Below are 23,307 nucleotides of genomic sequence, written 5' to 3' on the forward strand. Positions count from 1 at the left end.
TGGAAGAGGTGTGTTTTTTGGTGGAGGCTCCCTCCCATCTTCACACAGGACTCCAAGCTCTCCCCTGCATCAATTCTATCAGCAAATGCTTGCACACAAACAAATGCTCTCCTGGAAACAACCTCCTCTACTTGACTTTGCTTTAACTTCCAGGCATTGCAGCTGCTGTTTCTTTTCTCTGCTGAATTCACGTTCTTACCCCAACTTAAAAAAAAAAAAAATAATCTTGTATTTGCTACAAAAAAATGTCACTTCATTAATCTGAACCCCTCTGGCTTTGCTGTCACAAAATCCTGCTTGGAGAAGAGAAAGCTGCTGCAGTGCTGCTGCCTCAGGGGCTTTGGGCACCCCAAGACTTCAGGCAGGAAGACCAAAACGTTCCCTCCTTGCCACCACCTCCACCAGCATGTTTCAAGAGTGAGCAAGAGGGAGGAAAAAAGCTCTTAGCTCCCCATCTCTGGCTGTGTCACCCCCCCAAAATAACACCTGTCATCATCAGCCCCTGGTATTTTGGGTATTTGACACAATACATGGGAGATAAGTTTGGGGACATATTTTTGCCATCGTGAGCCTCCAAGTGCTGCAGCTCCTGGCTCTGGCTCTGCTGGGAGATGTCAGGATGTTTTGAGCCAGGCAGCAGTGAGGGCCAAATGAAGTTTCTGTGGCCAGTTAAATGCTCAAATGGGCCTGCAAACTTCCAGTTGGGGTTGGGTTTTTTTTTTAGTGTGTACTATATAGAATAAAATGGAAAGAAAATCCTGACTGTTGTCATTGTAGAAGCCAGTTTTATTGGTAACAAAATGATCATTTTGTCCACATTTACCAAAATTTTTCTAAATAAAAGATATCTTTGATTTCTGATGTCAAAAGACATTTAAGAAAAATTGTAATAAGAGTGGAAGTTAGAAAATCTGGCTGTGTGAGCTCTCAAAGGGCAAGATGCAATAGTGCATTAAAGGTTGTGCAGCACTGATTATTCTGAAGGATCAAAATGACCCTCAAGTTGTTAGAATTTCTAATGCACTTTTTAGGAAAAATTTGGGCAATCCTCAGGCTGTGTGTTTGGGGTTGTAGTTTTTCCTTCTTGGTAGTTACAGTTACTTTGGATGAAAACAGTGACGATAGCTGTGGAAAAACCCACTCCAGCTTTATCAAATGGGCCAAGTGAGGCTTGCTATAATCAACGAGTGGTGTAATTCCATACAGAATATTAATTGCAATATTGGCCCCCTTCCAAAAGAGCTCTTTACAGCTCCATTGAAGCACTATTTGCTCTGATCTAACACTAGTTATAGATGTTACTGCACTTTTTTTGTCATTAACTGTGTGAGGCAGAAGGGCTGTTCTGTTCAACACATGGATCATGCAGAACACTGCTCATTTCAGAGCCCAAATATAACATTTTATCATCCAGTGAATCTGAAATTTGCTTGGATAGAGCTCAATCTTGCACCATAGAAGTCTATGAGTATTTAATGAAAGCTAAACATGGCCTGCATTGATATGATTTATGGATTTGTTGTTTATATGCTAAAGGCTTCTTTACAAGGCTTATATCACCATATTAATTCCTTTAAACATGTCCATCTGCACTCAAATAATAAAAATACACATATGGACTGTAATGAAATACCATCCTGAACCATGCAGGGCAAGAAAATTCATGCTGCAACTATAGCAACTACTAAAATAGCAAAGCACACTGATTTCTGACATGAACCTGTTCCTAATGTCCAAGAGACACTGTGTGCTGCAAGCTTTATATACCAGTTCCCAAAATATCCGAGTCCTGATAGGATGAGAAAATACTGTCATGTTCTTGCACCAGGCCAATTACAAAGCTGTAGTTCCTGTGCTGGTAAAGATGTTTCCTGTTGATAACACAACAGGACAACACGGCACTTAGCTGCTAATGTTATCTGGCACCCTTGTGACCTCTTGGAAACTTTAACAATTGTAGAGTCCACCACACGCAGAAGCCTCTCTTCTTGTGCTTTTGTTTGAATAAATAAGCAAGAAAATAAACACTTGTTCTGCAGCCATGTGCTCGTTATTGGTCCGGGAGTAATTAGAGGTGGCTGAAACACAGAGGAGAGCTCAGCTCAAGGAGCAACAGGTTCCTACCTCTGATGCAGGGCAGTGCTTGACTGATAAGTCCTTTTCTAAACAAATACAGTGCAAAGGTGGAATTCTACACTGATAATGCTTTTTGTCCATTTAAAACATGCTCCTTTTCAACTTTATAGGCTGCTTGTTTGTGTTTGAAGATGAAAAAGCAGACTTAATTTGTTTATAATGTCAGCATTTCTGAACAATCCTCCTTCATTATCCTTTCCCTCAAGATTTCCCCCTCAACTTTTTTACTGAAATCTCTTCAAACCCTTCCTGTCTGTGCAGTTTTGCCCCATTTCCTTGGCCAGACAGCAGCAGTGACAGGTACAGCTTGGAGCAGCATTCCACGAGTTTTAAGAAAAGATTTCTTGAAAATATAAAGCACCACCTGAATTTGGGTGTATTACCTCCCAATAACTGGCTGATTCTAACACACATTTGAGATCTTCTACACCCACCATCCAATAGATATTTGCCACAGTTTATGTAAAACCCCCATAAATCGTGATACTACAGGAAACCCAGTGCCCCTACTTGCTCCTGGACTTGGTGGAATAGTTGAATTCTTCATTCTCTGCTGGGGAGGAGCCAGCAGCTTCTGTGACCTCTTTAACTCCTTAAAGTGGAGAAACCCAGATCAAGTTTTGCCCTCTTTCTGATTTGGAGCAACACCCAGTTCTCATCAGTGCAATCCAGTCTGTCCATGAAGAATCACTCTGCAAAGCTTTTCCTGAAATCCAGCAGGTTCATTAGTGACCTGTAACCCAGTGGCTTGAAGATCCATAAATAACAAATGGATGGATTTATCCTATGTGCCTGATTTCCCTAGATATTCTTCTATCCCTCAAAATCTGTGGTGCAACCACCATGCTGCCTTAGCTGATCTAAGAAATTCTCAGGTGAGGACATTCCTTGAGAAGGATGGAAAAGGGCTTTTCCTAACTTACTATAAAAAAAAAATTAAAGCCTTATAATTGAATAGAAAACCTATATATTGAATATTTGGGCTTCAGTTCAGTGCAAAGAGTGAGTCCTTTCAGTGGTGTTTTAAATATCCCATTGCTCTTCACCTGCACCTGCCCAACTGGAATAGCAGAGGTAAAGCTAGTCAGCATTCTTCCTTGCTCCATTGTTATTCCTGCTGGAAAGAGGCAGAATTCTTGCAGTGGTTTCCTTTGAGTGGTGCTTATTCACAGCAAGCCACAGTGGGAGTGGGTGGGAGGCAGAGTTCATTCATTTTTGAAGCATAACATAGAGCAGATTGTGTTTGGATTTCACTAGATATTTGTTGTTTTATGTTTCTTTGCTTTATATTGGAGAAGGGCCTGCAACAAAACTTTGATCCAAGGTACAAATCCACAGCCAAGATTTGAACTAAGCCTACAAAACTTTCTCCAGGACGGGCTGCAGCCCAGCATGCTGACTCTAGGAGCGTCTTGTTCTTCACGTTGCTGATCATTTGATTCAGGCCTGTTTCTGTTTATTTATTTAACCATCAGCCCACAAACAAACTTGGAGGGTCCATGATCTAGACCAACAATTTGTTGAGAGTAACTCAGAGTAATTCCACCTACAGCAAAATGAAGTTTCATTGATGCAATGCTGCACCCTCAAAACCAAATTTCTTTCCTCCTACCCAATCTAAACCCTCTCTCTGTCAGTGTGGTGCCATTCCCCCTTCTCCTGTCACTCCAGGCTCTTGTGAATTGTCTCTTTCCATCTTTCTTGTGGGCTCCTGTCAGATGCTGGAAGGTCACAGTTAGGTCACCCCAAAGTTTTGGAACTGGGATTCTCCCAGCCTTTCCTCACAGCAGAGCTGCTTCATCCCTCTGATCATCCTGGTGGCCTCCTCTGAACTTGTTCCAACAGGTCTGCGTCCTTCCTATGCTGGAGCTGCCAAAGACCCAAAGTTTTCACTAATTCCCTAATGTGCAACAGCTACAGAAGGGAATCTCCTGCATCTGCCTGCAGAGAGCTGTAACTGTGCTTTAACAAATGCTGAGTCAAGACAACGTGCTGTAACTACAGGAGAAACAGCTTTTATCTGTTTGTAGGGAGGGCATGACTTAGAGAACACAGTGAACTGCACAAAATTCTGTGGAAAAAAGTTTTACAATTGTTTGTTTACATTTTGACTTTTCCTGTAGCGTAAATAACATTGTATAGTTAATTACCGTGGCAATTAAGATTATTCATATTGCCCCTTAACTTTGCTCTCTCACGCTGTTTTCTGCAAGGCCATCAACCATGCCAGGGCTGCTGAAATGACAACAGCAGTGGGTGTCAACCACAGAGAGGAAAAAAAAGCACTGAACATATTGCAACACTGCCTTTGGCACAAGATAAAGACAGAGGTGCCAAGGTTTAGCCTTTTTATTTTCACAGAATAAAGTCAGAAATAAACAGGTGCAATCTCCTAACCAGAGACAAACCCACTCCAGATAAAGTCTGATGATCTCTCTTTACGTGTAAGGATGTTTTATAGACAAAACCAGCTCAGACTAGAACTGGGAAGCAAATATAAGCAGTCCAAAGAGTATTTCAGCAGAAAAAGTTGCCAAGAGAGAAGGAAGAGCAGGAAAACCTTAAAAACACATAACAGAAGATTCTTCAGCTGGAAGACCAAGGTGGAATGAAGCTTTTCTAAGGCACTCATTTTACTAGATTGGGAAGTAAGTTCTGGCTTAATTTATCGAGACAAAACCAGTTTTCTCTAGAGCTAATCAAGTGTGTGGGGGTGAAAAGGTCCTCTTTTTTTTTTAAATTATTCTATTACATGAGAGCTTTCAGACCACCAGCTGAGGTTTAATTTGTGGCAATGTCCAGCACCAGTGTACAACCCCGAGTAGCTGCTCCCGCGGTTCTGCCCCAGGTCATCCCTTCCCTTGGCACCTGCACTTTGCAGGAGTACCAGCATCAGCCACATGAGAGAAAAGGCGAGAAATAAGAATGCTAAAACCATCCAGATGAATTGCGAAGTTGCTCAACTCCAAAAACATCACGCTGCAAAAGGCTAAAGACAATAACTTAATTGCATGTTTTGGGTGGTGATTAATGCCCTCGGAGTCACTGCAGTAGTCACTGCAGTAGTCACTGCAACAGTCACTGCAACAGTCACTGCAATAGTCACTGCAGTAGGCACTGCAACAGTCACTGCAACAGTCACTGCAATAGTCACTGCAGTAGGCACTGCAACAGTCACTGCAACAGTCACTGCAACAGTCACTGCAACAGTCACTGCAACAGTCACTGCAACAGTCACTGCAACAGTCACTGCAACAGTCACTGCAACAGTCACTGCAACAGTCACTGCAACAGTCACTGCAACAGTCACTGCAACAGTCACTGCAGTAGTCACTGCAACAGTCACTGCAATAGTCACTGCAGTAGTCACTGCAGTAGGCACTGCAACAGTCGCTGCAACAGTCGCTGCAGTAGTCGCTGCAACAGTCGCTGCAGTAGTCGCTGCAGTAGTCGCTGCAATAGCTGCGCCCCCGAAGCGCCGGCAGGCCGGTACCCGCTGCGCACGGAGCAGCGGGCTGGGAATGCCATCTGCCGGCAGAGCCGCAAATCAAACTGCCCGGACAGGGAGCGCCGCTGAGGCACCGGGAGAGACAATTATCTAATCAAGGAGCAATTAAACGGCGCGTAACGAAGTGACAGTCGGCACCGGGGGAGGGGCAGGGAACGATGCTGCGAGGATCTCCAGCCAGCTGCCAACACAACTATGAAACCACAGTGAGCTGGAAACGCAGATTGGACATTTCAAACGTGCAAACTGTCTTTCAAAAGTCGTTTATATTAGGCACTTACCTATAACATGGTGGCAAACCAAGATATTTACATTTTACCACATTAAGCAGAGAACAAAGTTCAGTGAGATAAAGATTTAGCAGCTGGTTTAAGAACAAAACTTGTGGGAAAAAAAATTACTCATAGGATCACATAGTTTGTGTTGGAAGAGATACTACAGCCCATCTCGTTCAGAATGGGACAGCTCCCACTGCCCCAGGCGCTCCCAGCCCTGTCCAGCCTGGCCTTGGACACTGCAGGGATCCAGGGGCCTCCCCACCCGCCCAGGGAAGTTTCTTCTCAGTGTCCCACCCAAACCTGCCCTCCCTGTAGGAGACCAAGTGCTGGAATAACATCCCTTGTTTGTGTCTTTTCACCTGTGCACTCACACTGTAATGGATGGATGAAAAGGAGGGGGGGGAATTTTGCTGAGTACCAGTTTTATGGTGCATGGGTGGATTTTGCTGAGAATAGAAAAGTGAAATTTTTTTCAGAATTTGGTGAATGAATCAGGAATATCAGTGCTTCCTGCTTTTATAAAGTTCTGTTCCACTTACACAGGCTTCACATTCTAAGAGCTGAGCATACTCTGAGATCAGACCTGACGTAGATCAAACTGAAAAAGAATCAGGCAAAGTACAACTGAGTCAAAGAGGACTTTCTGCCCTTTATTACCTTCTGGACAAGCATGGCTGATGCCCCATCATCAAAACAGTTAAACTGCAACAAAACAGGAGAAAACATGGTTCTGGTCCACAAGATCCAAACTTCAAGAGGAAAACAAAGCTATGGAGAGTCACATTTTACAGGCATAATTAGAGCAAACACTTGGAAAAATAAAGTCAGCAGAAAGTGATTTGTCAACCAGTTACAGTTTTAATATAAAAAGTTTTAGTCCAGTCATAAGCTTAATTGTTCAAATGAAAATGAGTAGTGGAACTGAAATCTTGAACAAGACGATTCTGTTTCAACATCAAGCTTTTTGGGTGACAGACAGAGTCAGAATACACCTGTCCACACCACGGCTGCCAAAAACTGGGTGTGTGGTTGTTGCCAAACACCACCAGACATTAGATTTCCTGAGGCATATCTTCTGTGAGTCACAGCAGCTGCAGCCTGGGGGGAGTTGAGCTGATTTTGGCTAACTGCACACACAGGTGTATCTATGTACAACAAGGATTCAGTGAGGACAGTGACTGAAATACCTTCTCACTCTTTGTGGACACTCCTGGACTCTCCCACCAGTGGAGAATTTTGCACACAGTGTATTATCACATCACATCTGCAGACATAGATATTTAGATTTTGATGGTGTAAGTTTAGCACCTCTCAGGAGCACTAAATTCAAGCTAAAACGTCCTAAAAGTTGTGTAAAGAAAATACTGATAACCGTCACAATTTTCCTGAAAAAAAAAACCTCACCAAAACCCAAAATAACTATGTACACCCGTGCCAATTGTAGCTTCTGAGAAAAAAATGAAATGGCATGTAAAAAAATAATACCTTTAAGAATAACATTGCAAACTGTTATTCATTCTGCCAGGAAGATACAGTAATAGCTGTTTACAAATGGAAAAGACTGAGAAAGAAAACATCTCTCCTTAGGGCAAATGAAGTTAAACAATTCTAGCAAACTACAGCAAAAAAAGGGGAAGTATTTGCCCTAAATTAACACAAAAGGCAAGCTGGAAGAAAGATGGCAACTGTATTTTTGTACTCTTCTTATGCAGTAACTTCCAGGAAGAACTTGGAGTATATTACTATTATCTGGAAAAATAATCATAAACACCCAATCTTCCTACCAAATTACATTACCTCTAGAAGTGTTCTGGTCTTCTAATACCTAATCTAAAGCTTTGTGCCTACATATGACAATTGGGAATTTGTTTGATGAACAGAAGTTTGAAAAAGCAAATACTGGTCAGTTGGCAGAGGGTTTCCAGGCCCTGGGGTCACAAAGTTGGAACTCTTTCATCTGCATTTTGACTGACTGGAGGCAGCAATCCTGCTTCCAGGAACTCCCACAGGCATTTACTCCTGTCACCTCTTGTTCTCAGCTAACTTAGTCTTTAGCAAACCCCTATTTTTGTTTCCAAACCTTTCACTTGAAGCTCTTCTCTCAGATTAATTCCTTTGAAACCATGCAAAAAAAGCTAATGGTATTTTTTGACTTCAGATAATTTCAACTCATATTCTGCAATTTTTTTAAGTTAACAGAGATATGAATGAGTTAAGGCACCCAAATGCCCAGAAAAAAATAAAATAAATACCTTGGGCTAAATACAACGAAGTGTTCAGCAGTCATTTAATTGCACAATCATCTCCCTAATTTGTAGCATAATGCTGCCAATGTCTTTAGGGATCCTAAAATACAAATACTAGAAACTCTGTGACTGTAACGGACAAGGCATTGACAAGACATTCCCAAGGTTCATTCTGGATTCCTGGCTCCTCCATGTAACTGCTACTCCTAATGTAATTAGCATTTAGCAGCAAGATCAGCATGTTCTAAGAATGAAATAAATATTCACACAATCAATACTAATGGTTCAAAAGCTCAAACACATTATTGAAATCAGTAAATTTCCAATCTTTCTTCTGTCAATCCAAGATTGCAGAAACGAGACCCTTGGCAACAACATTCACAGCTCTCAGGACCACAGCAGCTTCTGCAAACGAATTGTAGGCCTGAAGGTTTGTTGTCTGTGGTGCCTGTGAGGTGTTTTACTGTGTTCGGAGCTGGTAGTCTGCAAAGGGGAAAAAAACCAACAAAAACACAATTTTAATAATTTGTCTCATTCAAAGGAGTAAAGCAGAACAGCATCTTAGGATAAAGTGATAAAATACATTCTTGCATTAATATGTATTAATAAAAGAAGATGCAAATAAAACACTGAGAGGGGGAATAGCCTTCAACTGAACGAGGGGAGGGTTAGATGGGACATGAGGAATAAATTCTTTGCTGTGCAGGGGGTGAGGCCCTGGCACAGGTGCCCAGAGCAGCTGGGGCTGCCCCTGGATCCCTGGCAGTGCCCAGGCCAGGCTGGGCAGGGCTGGGAGCACCTGGGACAGTGGGAGGTGTCCCTGCCATGGCAGGGGTGGAACCCGAGCTTTAAGGTTCCTTCCCACCCAAACCAGTCTGGGACTCAACAATTCTATAAAATAAACTCAAATCTTTGCTTAGAATGGCCATGAGAAGCAAGGCAATTGTGGGCAGTCATGCTTAAATGCCAGAAAAAAATTACTTAGAAAAACAGAAACAAAAAAAAAGTTAAAAACAAATTAATTAAACAAAAACAAACAAACAGAAAAAACCCAAAAAACCAAAATCCCGAAAATGACAAGAACAATACCACCACAGCAACAAAAAAACCCCAACAAAACCAAACCCCACCATTTTTGCTTGCTAAAAATCAAGTATTTTGTACTAGACAGTGTCTTATACATTTTAAAGCTGGCAGAATGATATGTATGAGCATACTGCTAATGACTGGTTTGTTTTTAAATGTACCAAATTCCAGCTCAATTAGAAAACACCTGAACAGCATTACCACTCTACCCCATTGGGTCTTTCATGAAGACACCAAAAAGGGGACTAGAAAAGAAACAGTGTGTATCTAAAGCAGACAGTTCCATACTCAAAAGAGCAGCTTCAATTTGTAGGTGTATTCTGGAGAAACAAAACTGCTCTCACCTCCATTCTGGGTGATGTACCGGACCCAGGGCAAAGCCTGGTAGCCACTCTTCTCAATTATCTTTAAGTAACGAACCTGGAAAGAAAGATCTGTAAGACACAAAACCTCCCATGCTGGCAAACCTGTGCTCAGCAAAAAAGAAAAGCAAAAAACCCAACCCTTCTGGGGGTAAAAATCTGTCTTGTGGATAAAACTGAACAGGAATCATGGAGATGAGAAACACCTCGTGTGTTAGAGCCCAGCATGTGAATTTACCAGCACTTCTGTTTTCAAACACTGACCTGGATTCCTGAAGTGGTGAAATAGGGAATCTCAAACTTTACACTAATGGGAGGTTTTCCTTCCTTGTCTTCAGCTTCAACACTTGGAAGTCCAAAGTGAGCTCTCATCAGGTATTCTTTTCCACCCTATCCAAAAGGGACAATTTTTTTTTCTTGAAACAAAGAAAATAATAAAAAACTTGCAATGATACAAGTAGTTTTCTAAACATCAAACTGCTGAACTCCACTATTTATTCCAGCTCTTCTCCAAGGCTTCAAAGTGACATATATTTTTATTTTAAAAATCCTTAAAAAAACAAAAAAGCAGATCCAGCCTGAGGCATAATTCATTTTCTTCCAGCCTCATACTCAAAAATTCGGATTAAATAGTGACACACAGCTGCACCATCACACCATTAGCAGTGGACAGGGCTCATGTTCATGGAACCACCCAAGAAGCAGAGCCTGACAAAACTCAAACAGCTGCTGCTAAAGCCAGGCCAAGGATTACACCACCCAGAGACATCACTCAAAAATCTGCTCTCTACCCGGGTTCTGAAAAAATATCCAAGTGAAACAAATATAAACAACATCTATTAGCAAGCTCCAATCTTTCATCCATGGAAAAAGAGGAAGAGTCCACTGCTGCTTGTCTGATACCAACAGGATTTGCTCTAGGCAGAGTCTAAATGTGAATGAAATATTAGTGTTAAGTAATTATTACACTCTTTGGTGGTAAGAGTAAAAAATAACACTTACTGGAAAAGACTTAATGGACCAGACAATTTCACTGTTCTCTGGAACCCATTTGACACTTCCAACAGTGGTTTTAAACTTTGGCGAGTCTGCATCATTTGGAACTGGGATGTGAATCTCCACATTGTTGGCAGTTGATCTACGCTTAAATTGACTCTTTGCCTAAAGAGGAAAAACAATCAAGCAGAAAAGCAGGGTCTAAGTATTTCCAGGATGCTGGTGAGCTCAGAGAGCTGTGACACACAGCTCCCCTCCACCCCAACCTGTATCCTGAGAACCAGAACTGGAACTGAGATCATAACTGACACAAGAAGTCTTCAAAGGTATCCAAGTCCCACAGAAATCCTGAATACTTGTACAAAAATGCATATACAGCTCCTCAAGCTTAGCAAACAAAAGAAGACTACAATTAGCCATAATTATTTAAGGATGCCTGACCTTGATCATGTACTCGATGCGGCTGTGGGAATGTTTCTCAATCACAGACTCAATCCAGATCAGGGGCTTTACCTGGTGGTGAAAAAACACATCACAGCCCTGAGTTTTACTCTGACAGAGGCACTAAAACATTTCTTTCCCTTAAAACTACACTCAATGTGTGAACCACACAGAAAAAGAAGCCTGGGGTATTCAAAATGACAGAACTGTGTTTTTTTAATAAATAATTATAAAAATGAGCAAGCACTGAGATATCAATGAGCAAATGTACAAGAATTATAGGCTTAAAAATGTATGTCTCAGATTAATCTCTAATAACAAACACTTGCATCAGAAAATATTTGATAGTTTTACATACGAGGGACTGAACTATTTCTTTGCTATAGACCTTCTCTAGATTGAATTTTTTGACTTTCTTTATCATCACGTCTGGCATACTCTAAGAAAACCAAGTAACATAAATACTGTTGTTAACAAGCACAATGAATTGTTACACTGCATTATGTAGTTAGATTAAAAACATAGTATTTCAAAACCAGTTTCAATAGCAGTTGAAAATACAGAGACTTATTGCTAAGTGAAGTCTAAACTTCCTTCTTCCTCCAGAAGGAGTGAGCACCAAGTTTTGCTATTAACAGTTGATTCAAAAACCCATGTGCTGCCCATGTTTTAAGAGAAAAAGAAGAAGGGAAAGTTATTGTGGCTACAATCTAAACCAGTTTTAATTTTAAAAAGGCAAAGACCCAGACTCACGTGGGTATTGAGACGATATGACATGAGCTCAAACTCTCCATCAGGTGGAATGAAGGAGATTGTCCTGTCATTCTCAAAGCGAGAGAGACGAACGCACTGGTGGAACTTCACATCTTCCAGTTCTACTGATTTGCTTTTCCCACCTAGCAGAAAACACACAGGTCACACAAACCACAGCCCAAGGCTCATCACAGCACAGCTGCTGCCTGCTGACATTGCTTCCTTTTAGCCAAATTCCTAGGATCAGGGCAGTGACCGTCCCCCTGTGCTGGGCACTGCTGAGGCACCTCAAATCCTGTGATCAGTTTGGGCCCCTCCCAACAAGGACAACATTGAGGGGCTGGACTGTGTCCAGAAAAGAAAACAGAGCTGGGGAAGGGGCTGGAGCACAAGGAGCAGCTGAGGGGACTGAGCCTGGAGAAAAGGAGGTTGTGGGGGAGCCTTCTCACTCTCCACAACTCCCTGACAGGAGGATGGAGCCAGGTGGGGGTCTCAGGCAACACAGGACAGGACAAGAGGAAATGGCCTCAAGTTGTGCCACTGGAGGTTTAGGTTATATTTCAGGAAAGTTTCTTCACTGAAAGGATGGCCATGCATTGGCACAGGCTGCCCAGGGCAGTGGTGGGGTCACCACCCTGGAAGTGTTCAAAAGGCCTGTGGATGTGGCACCTGGGGACATTGGCTAGTGGTGACCACGGCGTTGCTCAGCAGTTGCACCCTTAGAGGGCTTTTCCAACCTTCATGATTCTGTGATTACCATGCTACCCAGGCATCCCAAAACTCAAGACTCCAACAGCATCTGTGATGATTGTCATGGCAGTGCAACACTCACGGCCTGTGTTATCAAAGAGAACTTTGTCATTCAGCCCAAGGCGCAGCTCTGGCATTCCTGAGAGGAAGACTCTCATTTTAATGGATCCAACTATCTCACTCCGTAACACGTTTCCGTTGGCACTGACCTGAACAAAGGTGAAGAGGAAGGTAAGACATCTCTGATGTGACATCAAGAAACACTCCCACCCTATCCCCATGCCCTGGGTTTTCTTGGAAGTGTTTCTCATGAGGAATTAATCCAGCAGAGTGAATTAAATCAGGGACGTGAAGCAGTACAGACAGAGGATCAAAGGACATATCCAAAAATCAGCAATACACACAATTAAAGCATTATTTGCACTGAATTTCCTTGTGGGAACTTAATGATTACATTGCTCTGGGTGTCACAGCACACCATCCACAGTCAGACTTTCTACTGCAGGTTTTCATACAAAAAGCCCTTTTTAACACTCCCTCTACAATTCTCACACACAAGTTGAAGCACAAGGTACCCACCAAAAGGTTAACTGACTCTATGACATCCAGGAACACCTCGTTTTTCCTGTATTTTATCCCTTCTGATCTCCATGAAACAGCATTGGTAACAGTGGCAGGCGGGCGTGGGGCTCCAGTTTCAAGTTTGTGGCCTTCCTGAGTGATGTACCTTCACAACCAGAGAATTGGCATGGAAAAAAAATAAAATTAATATTTTTGATAATTAGAACACACTGAAACATTTGTTTGCCTATGGAAAAAGGCTCAAAACATTCCAAGGGCTTTGTCACTGTTGAGTGATACTTACTCTTGTAAAATTTTACTATCAGTGGTCTGTGGATAACCAAAATCCATAAGCTCATCTAACAACTCATAAATAATAACAAAATTATCCCTAATGCTCTCTTCTTCCAACTCCTTGAAATATTCAGAAAAAACCTGAAATGCAACAAGAGGAGGGAGAGGGAGAAGAAGGACATTAGCTGAGGCAGCACAGCACACGCAGAAGGAATTCCTGCATCTAAAATAATAAACTTGTAAAGTTCCAACCCAAACCCCACACTTCCCAAACAGCATCCTGCTCACATCAGCCCCAGGAAACCCACCACAGTTAAAACACATACAGAGAATCCTAGAAGGAACTACCATGAAAAATATTTATTCTGGAGAAAACATTTTTCTCAGCAGGCACAGATGAACCAAGCACAGGATCTGTGTGAGGCACCACAACACAAGCACCAATTCACAACCTCCTGCAGGGGCTCAGGTCTTGTGCAACCACGTACAGCCCCATCCTCTGCCTGCACAGCTACAAAATATCAGTGCCCTTATTAGTGGTTAAGAAGATAGTTCTACAAAACAACCAAATATAAAGTTAAAATGCTATTACTGAAGTTCCTAAGAAATGTGAAAGCTCTGTGCAGTTCTGTTTAGACAGAAAAAACCACAAAGGTTACTTTTGAAATATACTCACCTGAACTACTTTATATAAAAATGAAAACACCAGTGATACACAAGCATTTTTCTTAGAAGTTGCAACAACTGATAAAGGATGTTCAGGAATGTGCATTTTAAAATAAGTTTACTAAGTGTATTTTAAAAAGCCTAATTTTAGGCAAATAGAATTGCCTAGAAGAATTATGCATTAACTACTTAAGAGCACATACGGTCTAATGAGATATGAAGATAAACAATCAGGAAGTCATTAATTAGAGTAAAATTAAAACACTTTTCTGGACCTTATGCTGCTGGTGCACATTACACTATGTAAAGGACAAAACCCCTTATTTTATATAACCAACTGTACTGAATACAGCCTCTTTGCACCACTTCACCCATTCTCCACTTGCATTTTGACATTAAGAAAGCCAAACCAGCAACCCTTGGCACATCTGTAGCACAAAGGATACGATACAGGTTGTTATGCTTAATCCACATGAAACGAACTCCTCCATGTGCTAGGATAGGAGAAAGTGTCCCCTCTTCTTCCTTTTCCATAAGGATTGGCATAAAGTGTTCCACCTCTGACATGTCCACATCTCCACGGTAATTGCGACAGATCAGAACCTACAAAGAAAGCAACCAAATCCTTCTTTTTTCTCTTCCACAAGGACATTATCATGCAAGGCACAGAAATGCTTGTAAGGCCCATCCAAAACCATCCAGCTTCCCTCGAGCCTCCCTGCATTTATACCTGCAAATCACAATGCCAAAATACTTTGCAGATTAGAACGCGAATACCAACATTTAATTGCAAAGTCATGTATTAGCATTTTCCAGAGCTACCCTTCCCGTATTCCTTCTCGCGCTCTAAGAACGATTTTAGGAGAGGAAAACACGCAGCTCCTCTGAGGCAAAGCAGCTACAATACCGGCAGAGGTGAATTACCGCGGGGATGCCGCCCCACTCAACATCCCCACCGGCGAGGGGCTACAGGCCACAGCTCCGCTGTCCCCGCCCGGCCAGCCCGGGGCTGGCAGCCTGGGAAACGGAACGCGGCCCCCGGAGCCCCCCAGAGCAGCGGAACCCCGCGGCCGGGCCTCACCTTCCCCTTCAGGTCCAGCACATAGACGGCGCTGGCCGACATCGCCCCGGCCGGGCCGCGTCCCGCCCGCCTTCCGCTTCCGCGGGAAGTGACGCCACGGGCCGCAGCACCGGCCGCGCGCAGCGATACGCGCGGCGCGGCGGAAGGACACCGCGGCGAACAGCGCCGTTAAGGAGTCCCGGTAGCGCGGGCCCGACCCCGGGCGGACCGAGGGGCTCCGGCACGCGCCGAGTACCGGGGCTAAGAACAGTATCCCGACTTAAGAGGCGCGTTAGGACTTCGAACATCGAGATACATGTCATCCCCCAGAGGGGGAAGAATCACACTCCACACTCCCGATTTCATGCGAGTATCAGCACCAAAAAAGGGATGGAAGCAGCGTTTTAATAAATTACATCGAATTTACAAGTTGCAGCAGACCCCTCTGACAGAGCTCAAGATAGAAATGACACTGTTGATAAGACAGAAATAATACTGTTTTCCACAAAAATCGGATTCAGTAGCCGGTGCACAGCAAGCCAGTAATTACACACTCGAGAGACACACTGATGATTTATTTCAGAGTTGCACAAGCCTGGATGCTCGGTGGGATCCCAGAAATCCAGCACATCAGCTATCAAAACTTGGACATCACCCACAGCTGTTGGCTGCTCTCTATTTCATGGATTAAATCTCCCTTCTTGCTGGGTAGGCTTGAAAGTATACAAAGATCAAATATAAAAGAATATCCTTTCGTAAAACAATTTTACATATTTCAACGTGGCCTCTGACAGAACTTAATAGAAAGTAATTATACAATTCACATAACTTACAAGAGAAACTTAAATGCGAGCCCGTCAGACTCTTCACCTCAACCAAAGAAACAAAGGAAAGTTTTCCATCTGGCTCATAGCTATTAGTTTTGCCCTTAATCTCACTATAAACACTAAAAAAACCCAGCCCTCTGCATCGACGTAAACCAGAGCTCCTCAGCCCAGAGGAGACATTGCTGCATGTTTGGTTTTAAAAAACAAGTCTATAAAATAAGACAGTATAAAGTCATAAAAGCTGAGAAGATGTATTAGACAATATGGAGAAAAGACAGATTTACATGGCAACCCTGCTTGATACAAACAAAACACAACTCCAGCTCCAGAGCCGTGAAAAGCAGCCTGGTCATTTAGTCCAGCTGACTTTGGGAATGTCATAAAGCTCAGTCAGAGTATCCAAGTGCCTGTTGAAGTCCTGGGGGAGGGAAAGAGAAAGAAAACCGGTGCTGACATCACCGAGTTGAACCACAAGCCCCCCTGCGTCCCGGCTTGTGTCTGACAAGGCGGAACGCTTCCTTCAGCCCAGCAATGAACACGCTGGCCTGAGGGACTCGGGATGGTTTTGCTCACCTCCACTCGCTGCTTGTGGGTTTTTGATGCTTTCTTCAGGATCCGCTCCATTTGCTGTGGGAGACACAGAAGGGCCGGTTACTCCCGACATTCGCAGCCCCCTCAGCACCCCAGGGCTGACGGGGTTTTTAAAGCCTTACCCGCTTCTCCTGCATCTTCTCGTAGGCCACCTGCGCGGGGGTCCGCTTGTCCAGCCCGCGCTTCTTCTCCTCCTCCTGCTTCTTGCTGCTCACGATCTGCTCCAGGATCTGGGCCTTGTCTTTCGCCTTCTTCTTCTTCCTGCGGGGAACGCCCGGTCAGCGCTCATCCCCGGGGCTGTGTGTCCCCTCCTCGCCGCCCATTCTCCCAGCCCCTCCTCACTGCCCCCCGTTCTCCCCGGTTCTCCCCGACGCCCCTCACCGCTTGCCGGCCCCCAGGGCCCCGCCGCTGCCCTTCAGCCGCAGCGGACCGCGCTGCACCGCCTCGTAATCCGCCATGGCGGAACGGCCGTGCCCGCGCCCCCTGCCGGCACCGCCGCAACGGCGCGGCCGGGGCCGGGAGCCGCGCTCGAGCTCCGCCCGGCCTCCGTGAGGGGAACCGGGGCGCCCTGCACCGCCTGAGGGGAACGGGCCCCTCCGTGAGGGGAACCGGGGCGCCTTGCACCGCCGTGAGGGGAACCGGCCCCTCCGTGAGGGGAACCGGGGCGCCTTGCACCGCCGTGAGGGGAACAGAGAACGAGCCCCGCCCGGCCCCTCCGTGAGGGGATCCGGCAGCGAGCCCAGTACGGAATTCTCTCCATGAGGGGAACCGAAGCGGGACTTGCAAAATGTGGAATATATAAAGGTTATTTTAAATTAGAATTTTGGTTTTTTGATGTAAAATCTTTGTATACTTTCGAACCTAATCAGCAAGAAAGGAAACATAATGGGTGGGAAGACAGCAGCTAGCAGCCCTTAGTCAAGGCATATGGAAACTAACAAGCTTTAGGGATGTAGTAAATCAAAATGTTGATGTATGTGTGTGTATACATTGATAATTTAGCACAGGACTCAAGGCCTGTATATCCTACAGCTGAACTATCTTCATTATAATACTTAGGATCATGCCTAAGGGTCAAAAAGACCTTGCCCAGGTGCAGACCCTTCCCCATTGCATGTGGAGAAGTTAGCTAGGGATTGGCTAACTTGTATGGAAATTACTAAATAATCTTAATAGAGGGGCTGACCTTGGAAAAAGACTAACTCTGAACTTCTGTAAATAATGACGTGGAAAGTCCAGTGAGGCATGTTGGATTTGTGGAAACCCACCAAGCATCCAGGCTTGTGCAAATAATGTCTCTCTCAAGCATGTAATTATTGGCTTGTTGCACACCACATAATAAATCTGATTTTGAGGACAACAGGATGGAATCACCTTGAGGAGAACACCTGGATATCCAGGCTACACCAGGAGAAACCAGCCCCATCCCTCCTCACACTTCTTGTTCCACTCTGAACAGAACTATTCCAGATCCTTTTTGCTACGTGAAGATGCCCTGAGGAGCAAGCCTGCCCCAGGACCAGATCTTCCACCAGCCGGAGGGAACCAGTGACCCAGAAAGAGAAACTTTACAGATCCATGAAAAAGCAGCCTGCCACATGCTCTGCATGTTCCTCCTTTTTTTTTCCTCATTTTTCATCTTTCATACAGCCTTTCATACCATCACATTTCTGTTCATGTGTATGAACTATACGCTCACACATCTTTTCAGTGTAAAGGCCATATATGTATCAGAATGGATGGATGTCATGCTAATAACCATTAATTAGTAGTAACATACATCAGCAGATGATGCAGAAGAAAGGGAGAGAGCAAACTTGATGGAAGCAGACCACCTCCAGTACAAGCTACATCAGCATGATGTATTTTAACAGTGTGCATTAAAGGAAAATACTGGCACGGGCTGCCAGGACAGTGGTGAAGTCACCATCCCTGGAAGTGTTCAGAAAACTTGTGGATGTGGCACTTGGGGCACATGGTATAGTGGTGACCTTGGCAGTGCTGCATGAATGATCTAAAGGGGCTTTTCCAACCTTTATAATTCTGACCCTATAAAACGTGAGAAGGAAAGGAGGAGGGGATATCTTTGGTGTTAAATTTTAAAGAAAGAAAACACTACTAACACTTTTCAGTTAATTCACCATATCTGAAGGCATGAGAAAGCAGGGTCCACTGGGTCTACCTGCAGCTGAAGGGCACTAATGAGCAGCTATTACTTGTTTGGCTAAATCCTGTAACCCGAGTCTTCGTGGTGCACACAGGAGACGGGTGAATGCTGCTGGAGAAGAGCCTCAAGCAGCCAGACTAAAGATTTGATGAAATGCTCCTATTATGATACTTTGCAGCCTGTACAAGTTGGTTACCTGATCTTCTGCTGTACCTGAGCCTCATTGTTGCAGCTTTTAATAACTGAATATCCAGACGACCGTTAAGGTGCCTTTGAGGAAAGAACTGACAAGAGTCAGTATTCCCAGCTCAAAATGGGCAACAAGCAAACCATTTTCACTCAGGAGCAACTGGATGCATATCAGGTATAAAGCAAGCTAAATGGCTGTTTGGGCAGGACATTGAATAATGGCAAAGGTGGTGTTGGGTTTTTTAAAACAACATCTTTTAAAAATTAGTAAGCAGAAGAACTGAATTGCAGCAAAGATTTTAGGAACGTAGTTTGATTTTTACATCAAAAGAAAAGGTTATAAGATATGCCTAATTTTATGCCAAAAAGAAGTCTTTAATATTTACACATATACTACAGTATAACTTCTTTTAAGTCACTGCATGGGAAAAGTTTGGGCCAGTGCATACTAAAAACTGTCATTTCATGTTATACTTTTTCTTATTTCATAGGACTGCACATTTTTCACAAGGAAAGAAATTTTGAGGTGAGTCTTCTGTATGCATGTTGTGAATAAAGAGCAGAGATTGCTGTAAAGGCAGGTTACATATGGGGTAAGGTATCTAAAAAATAATTTTAAATTTATTTACTCAAATGTAAAGTAATACTTTGGGGCAATCTGAGCATTTTTGTTGCCTTTTTTTCATTTACAAACCCTATCCTAAACTGAGTCAGAATTCTAAATTTTGTATTAATGTACTAGTCTCTCTTTATTTATTAGAAATAAATGTAATGAATTACATCTTAGTGACAGCAACATCCACGGTTCTCTCACATGGTTTTCGGGCAGATGCTTCAAAGTGTGCTGTTATTCTCTGGAATACTTTGCTGGTTTATGAAAACTTTAATGATTGTGTCAAGTTTTCTTCCTGTTGTCTTGTAAACAATTACACTGCTGCTCCAAGCAGCATTTTTCCCCAGCCTCATTGAACTCCCTATTTAATCTCTGGCCAAAGGATCTGATACAGGCAGGATCAGGTGGGACTGAGAGTCCTCACTGAACACATGAACTTGTTCTCCTTTCGTAAGGGTTTGGGTGCATGTCCTGTGTAAGCATTTTCACCCAACAGTTTATAATGAAGCTTTGTATTTTTCACCATTACACTATGTTGCTTGTTTTAACAACAGTTGCTCCAACAAAAACATTCTAACTGTTTCTTAGTGACTGATCTCTGTCTGGTAATGGATGCAAAGCGTGAAAAATGAGGTGGAAAAGCAAACCACCTTGTTCTCAGAAGTCTCAAGAGCCAACAAGCCTTTCTCTCTGTCTCAGGCTGTTTCACAGGTACCGGGATCTGGCCCCGCAGCTCGTTCCCCTTGACTACGCGCACAAACCGGCCGTGACACTCCCCTACGAGCTCATCGGCAGCATGCCAGAGCTCAAGGTACCGAGCACACGACTCCAGTGGCACATTTCATCTACCCTTTCTGAATAATTCATCCACGACTAATTGCTGGGTGGCTGCCAGAGAAATAAATTTGGGCTATCAAAGTAAAAAGTCTTTCTGGAAGCTTCTAGTAATTCCCAGAAAACGCGCTGAACCAGCACAAAGGTTAAACAGGGTGCGGCTGTGTCTGCTTGTGACACAGCATTAGACAAGAACTTAAAGGCAGAAAGGGAAGAAATTGCCAAAAAGGTGTTTCAACAAAAATAATCTCACTCCACTTGCCTTAGCTGCACTGATATCAGTGCTAGCAAGGATGACCTTCCCTTGCTCCTGTGCTGTTTCCCAGGACAACCCATTCCGCCAGCGGATAGCAGAGGTGTTCTCAGAGCACGGCGACGGCAATATGACTTTGGATGATTTTTTGGACATGTTTTCTGTGCTAAGTGAAATGGCTCCCCGAGACTTGAAAGCTTATTATGCTTTTAAAATCTATGGTGAGTGAGACATGCATAAAAATAAGTGGGGAAATCCTGCAGCTTCATGTAGGGCTGCAAAATCCTCACTTTGCCGGCATAATGAATTCTAGTTACCATTTAACTGCACTTGAATGTTTGATCTCCCTCCTCTAAAAACTTCTGGTTTTCTTTATCCTTTTGTCTCTAATTTATCTGGTGTTAAGATTTACTACCAAATTTACAACTTGAAATTATCTGCAATTTTCAAGAGCTGATAAACATTTAAAAATATTTCTGTCTGAGGGGCTGCTTGGAAAAGTACAGCACAGGGGATTTGGCTCCCCATGAATCTGTAGGGTGGATTTGGGAGTGGGAGGCAGGGAAGCACATTGCAGGCTTTTTTTCTCCAAGGACAAATGTAAAATTTTTTTTAAATGTATCATTTACAGTTACTTTCTTTATGATCAGCTAAAGACAATGTATCAAACCAATAGTCTTGCTGGAGTGATTTAATGATGGCTAGGCTATGTTTAGCCATTAAACTACTTACAGTTGTTACACTTATGTATGAACAGGAGAAATTAAAAGATTTTTATTTTGTAACTCATTTCTTTTACAAATAGATAGAGGTAACTTCATTTCTGATTTGAGAGTTCTACTGGTGAAAATCCATCACAAACTCTTCTATTGAGTCTTGGCAAACTACCATGTAAGATGCTGACTTTAATCACTTTAAATTAACTTTGTCTCCTTTGTCAGACTTCAACAATGATGATTACATATGCAAATCAGATCTAGAGAAAACTGTTAACAAATTAACCCGAAATGAACTGACCCCGGAAGAAGTCAGCCTGGTGTGTGAAAAGGTGATTTACGAGGCTGATGTGGACAACGATGGCAAGCTGTCCCTGGCAGACTTCCAGCATATGATCGTACGAGCTCCAGATTTCCTCAGGTAATATTTGCTTTTAATTTCTAGCACAGAATTCTGTTAGTTTCCTTGTCAGAAGCCTCTGAAGTATGTGTTTACATCTCCTCAGCGTTTGCAGATCACCGCTCTTCTGTGGCAGGTTTGAATAGAGCTGCCCACTGCAAACACAAAAATAGATGCTTAAAAAACCCTGGAGGCTTCTTGACTTGCTTTTGAACTTCCAAAGTACTTTTTACATGATAGAAGGTCCTTGTAACTTAAAAAGTTAGTATTGGCACTTAGGCTGCATTGATAAATGTATGAGATTTGCTCACTCAATGCTTAACATAGTGTTAATGTCGTTTCTGATGTACATCTTACACACTCAAAACAGCATTCAAATCTTGCAAAATGTATTTAATGTACCCCATCTATGCAAATGCTTTGAAAAATGAAGTTTCTAATTTATCAGAGTCCTACAATTAACTGTAGTAAATCCTTTAAACAGTGATGCGTGATTATGGCTTCCTTTTTTTAACAGCACCTTTCATATTCGAATCTGAATCTAGTCAGCCACGGGGACAGGAGTGCTTCTGGGACTTTCAACAACTGTTACTTCACCTGAGATTACCAGCCATGAGAGCACAAGATGAGAGGGGCAAAGAGGACAACTTCTGGTAACTGAACCATTCAGAGAACTGTCTTTTGTTTATCTCTTTAAAAGGAACAATTAAGCTCTTCATCAGGATTTCCCTGTAATTTAGCAAAATGTCTACTCCCTCAGGTAGAGCAAACCTGGCCTGGACAGTCAGAAGGGAAGTAAAGAAACTTGTATCAAACTATAACCTCTAAAAATTCACCCCAAAATGCCTTAATCAGTAAAAAAATCCCTTTAGTTTCAAAAACATAAGTAATAATAAATAATCCTCTGATTGTTTATGGTTTTAATAAATGGTCCAATGAATCAATTACTGAATTATTCTCCCCCAGTGCAGGATTTACAATTAAAAAGTCAGCATAGTTTAGAGACAAAAGAGTCTACCCCAGGTCCTGTCCCTCTTCTCCATTTTCAGAAATCCCCTATCTTCCACACCCACCAGGGTCCCTACACACAAATGATGAATAGGACTGAAAACTCAAGTTTGTAAAATTCTCTTTTCGTAAGAAGTTTATTTATGCAGTGCTTAGGGTCCTGTACAAGAGAGTAAAAACAGACATACTGTAACAAACAACAGTTTTGTTTTAATACAAACATGAAAATCAACGAGAAGTGTTTAAGAAAGCAGTTGTAATGTGGGAAGGGTGGCAGCCAAAAGTGATAATTTGAAAAATACAATTTACAGTTATTTTTACAAATGTTAGGATGCATTAAATTCCCTTCAAAACAAAGCCGCAAGTCCCAACTCACACGCAGTGTAGAGCAGATGCTTCCTGCAGAAAGGCTGGAGAGACCAGCCAGCCAGTTACCTTTATTAACCACAGAAACTTCGCATCAGTGAAGGATGGGTCAGGGAATAAGGCAGCCTGGAACACTCAGACTGCAGTTACCATTCACATTCCTTTGAACAGATCTTTAGTTAAGCTGGAAATGAAGACACAAGTTA

General features: G+C 43.0%; 3 protein-coding genes across 3 annotated transcripts; 1 reads left to right on the forward strand and 2 right to left on the reverse strand.

The window, feature by feature from the left end:
• Positions 1–6,551: 6,551 nt before the first annotated feature.
• Positions 6,552–15,228, reverse strand: AP1M1 (adaptor related protein complex 1 subunit mu 1). The gene is made up of 12 exons (XM_041460744.1): positions 15,159–15,228; positions 14,524–14,680; positions 14,088–14,155; positions 13,422–13,552; positions 13,136–13,283; positions 12,639–12,765; positions 11,807–11,949; positions 11,054–11,125; positions 10,619–10,777; positions 9,881–10,006; positions 9,599–9,674; positions 6,552–8,651 (listed from the first exon to the last, which is right to left on the reverse strand). The coding sequence occupies exons 1-12, from the start codon at positions 15,198–15,200 to the stop codon at positions 8,629–8,631; spliced, it is 1,272 nt and encodes a 423-aa protein (XP_041316678.1). The 5' UTR covers positions 15,201–15,228; the 3' UTR covers positions 6,552–8,628.
• Positions 15,229–15,528: 300 nt separating this feature from the next.
• On the reverse strand, positions 15,529–17,079 carry FAM32A (family with sequence similarity 32 member A). Its single transcript, XM_041460711.1, has 4 exons — positions 16,937–17,079; positions 16,678–16,816; positions 16,538–16,591; positions 15,529–16,382 (listed from the first exon to the last, which is right to left on the reverse strand). The coding sequence occupies exons 1-4, from the start codon at positions 17,011–17,013 to the stop codon at positions 16,314–16,316; spliced, it is 339 nt and encodes a 112-aa protein (XP_041316645.1). The 5' UTR covers positions 17,014–17,079; the 3' UTR covers positions 15,529–16,313.
• A 1,705-nt stretch (positions 17,080–18,784) lies between these two features.
• On the forward strand, positions 18,785–22,705 carry CIB3 (calcium and integrin binding family member 3). Its single transcript, XM_041460710.1, has 6 exons — positions 18,785–19,086; positions 19,403–19,437; positions 20,224–20,335; positions 20,685–20,832; positions 21,553–21,748; positions 22,245–22,705. Exons 1-6 carry the CDS (start codon positions 19,036–19,038, stop codon positions 22,264–22,266), a joined length of 564 nt encoding a protein of 187 aa, XP_041316644.1. The 5' UTR covers positions 18,785–19,035; the 3' UTR covers positions 22,267–22,705.
• The last annotated feature ends 602 nt before the right edge of the window (positions 22,706–23,307 follow it).

This window comes from Pyrgilauda ruficollis, unplaced genomic scaffold (assembly GCF_017590135.1).
Source record: "Pyrgilauda ruficollis isolate IOZ18807 unplaced genomic scaffold, ASM1759013v1 scaffold148, whole genome shotgun sequence".
Lineage (NCBI taxonomy): Eukaryota > Metazoa > Chordata > Aves > Passeriformes > Passeridae > Pyrgilauda > Pyrgilauda ruficollis.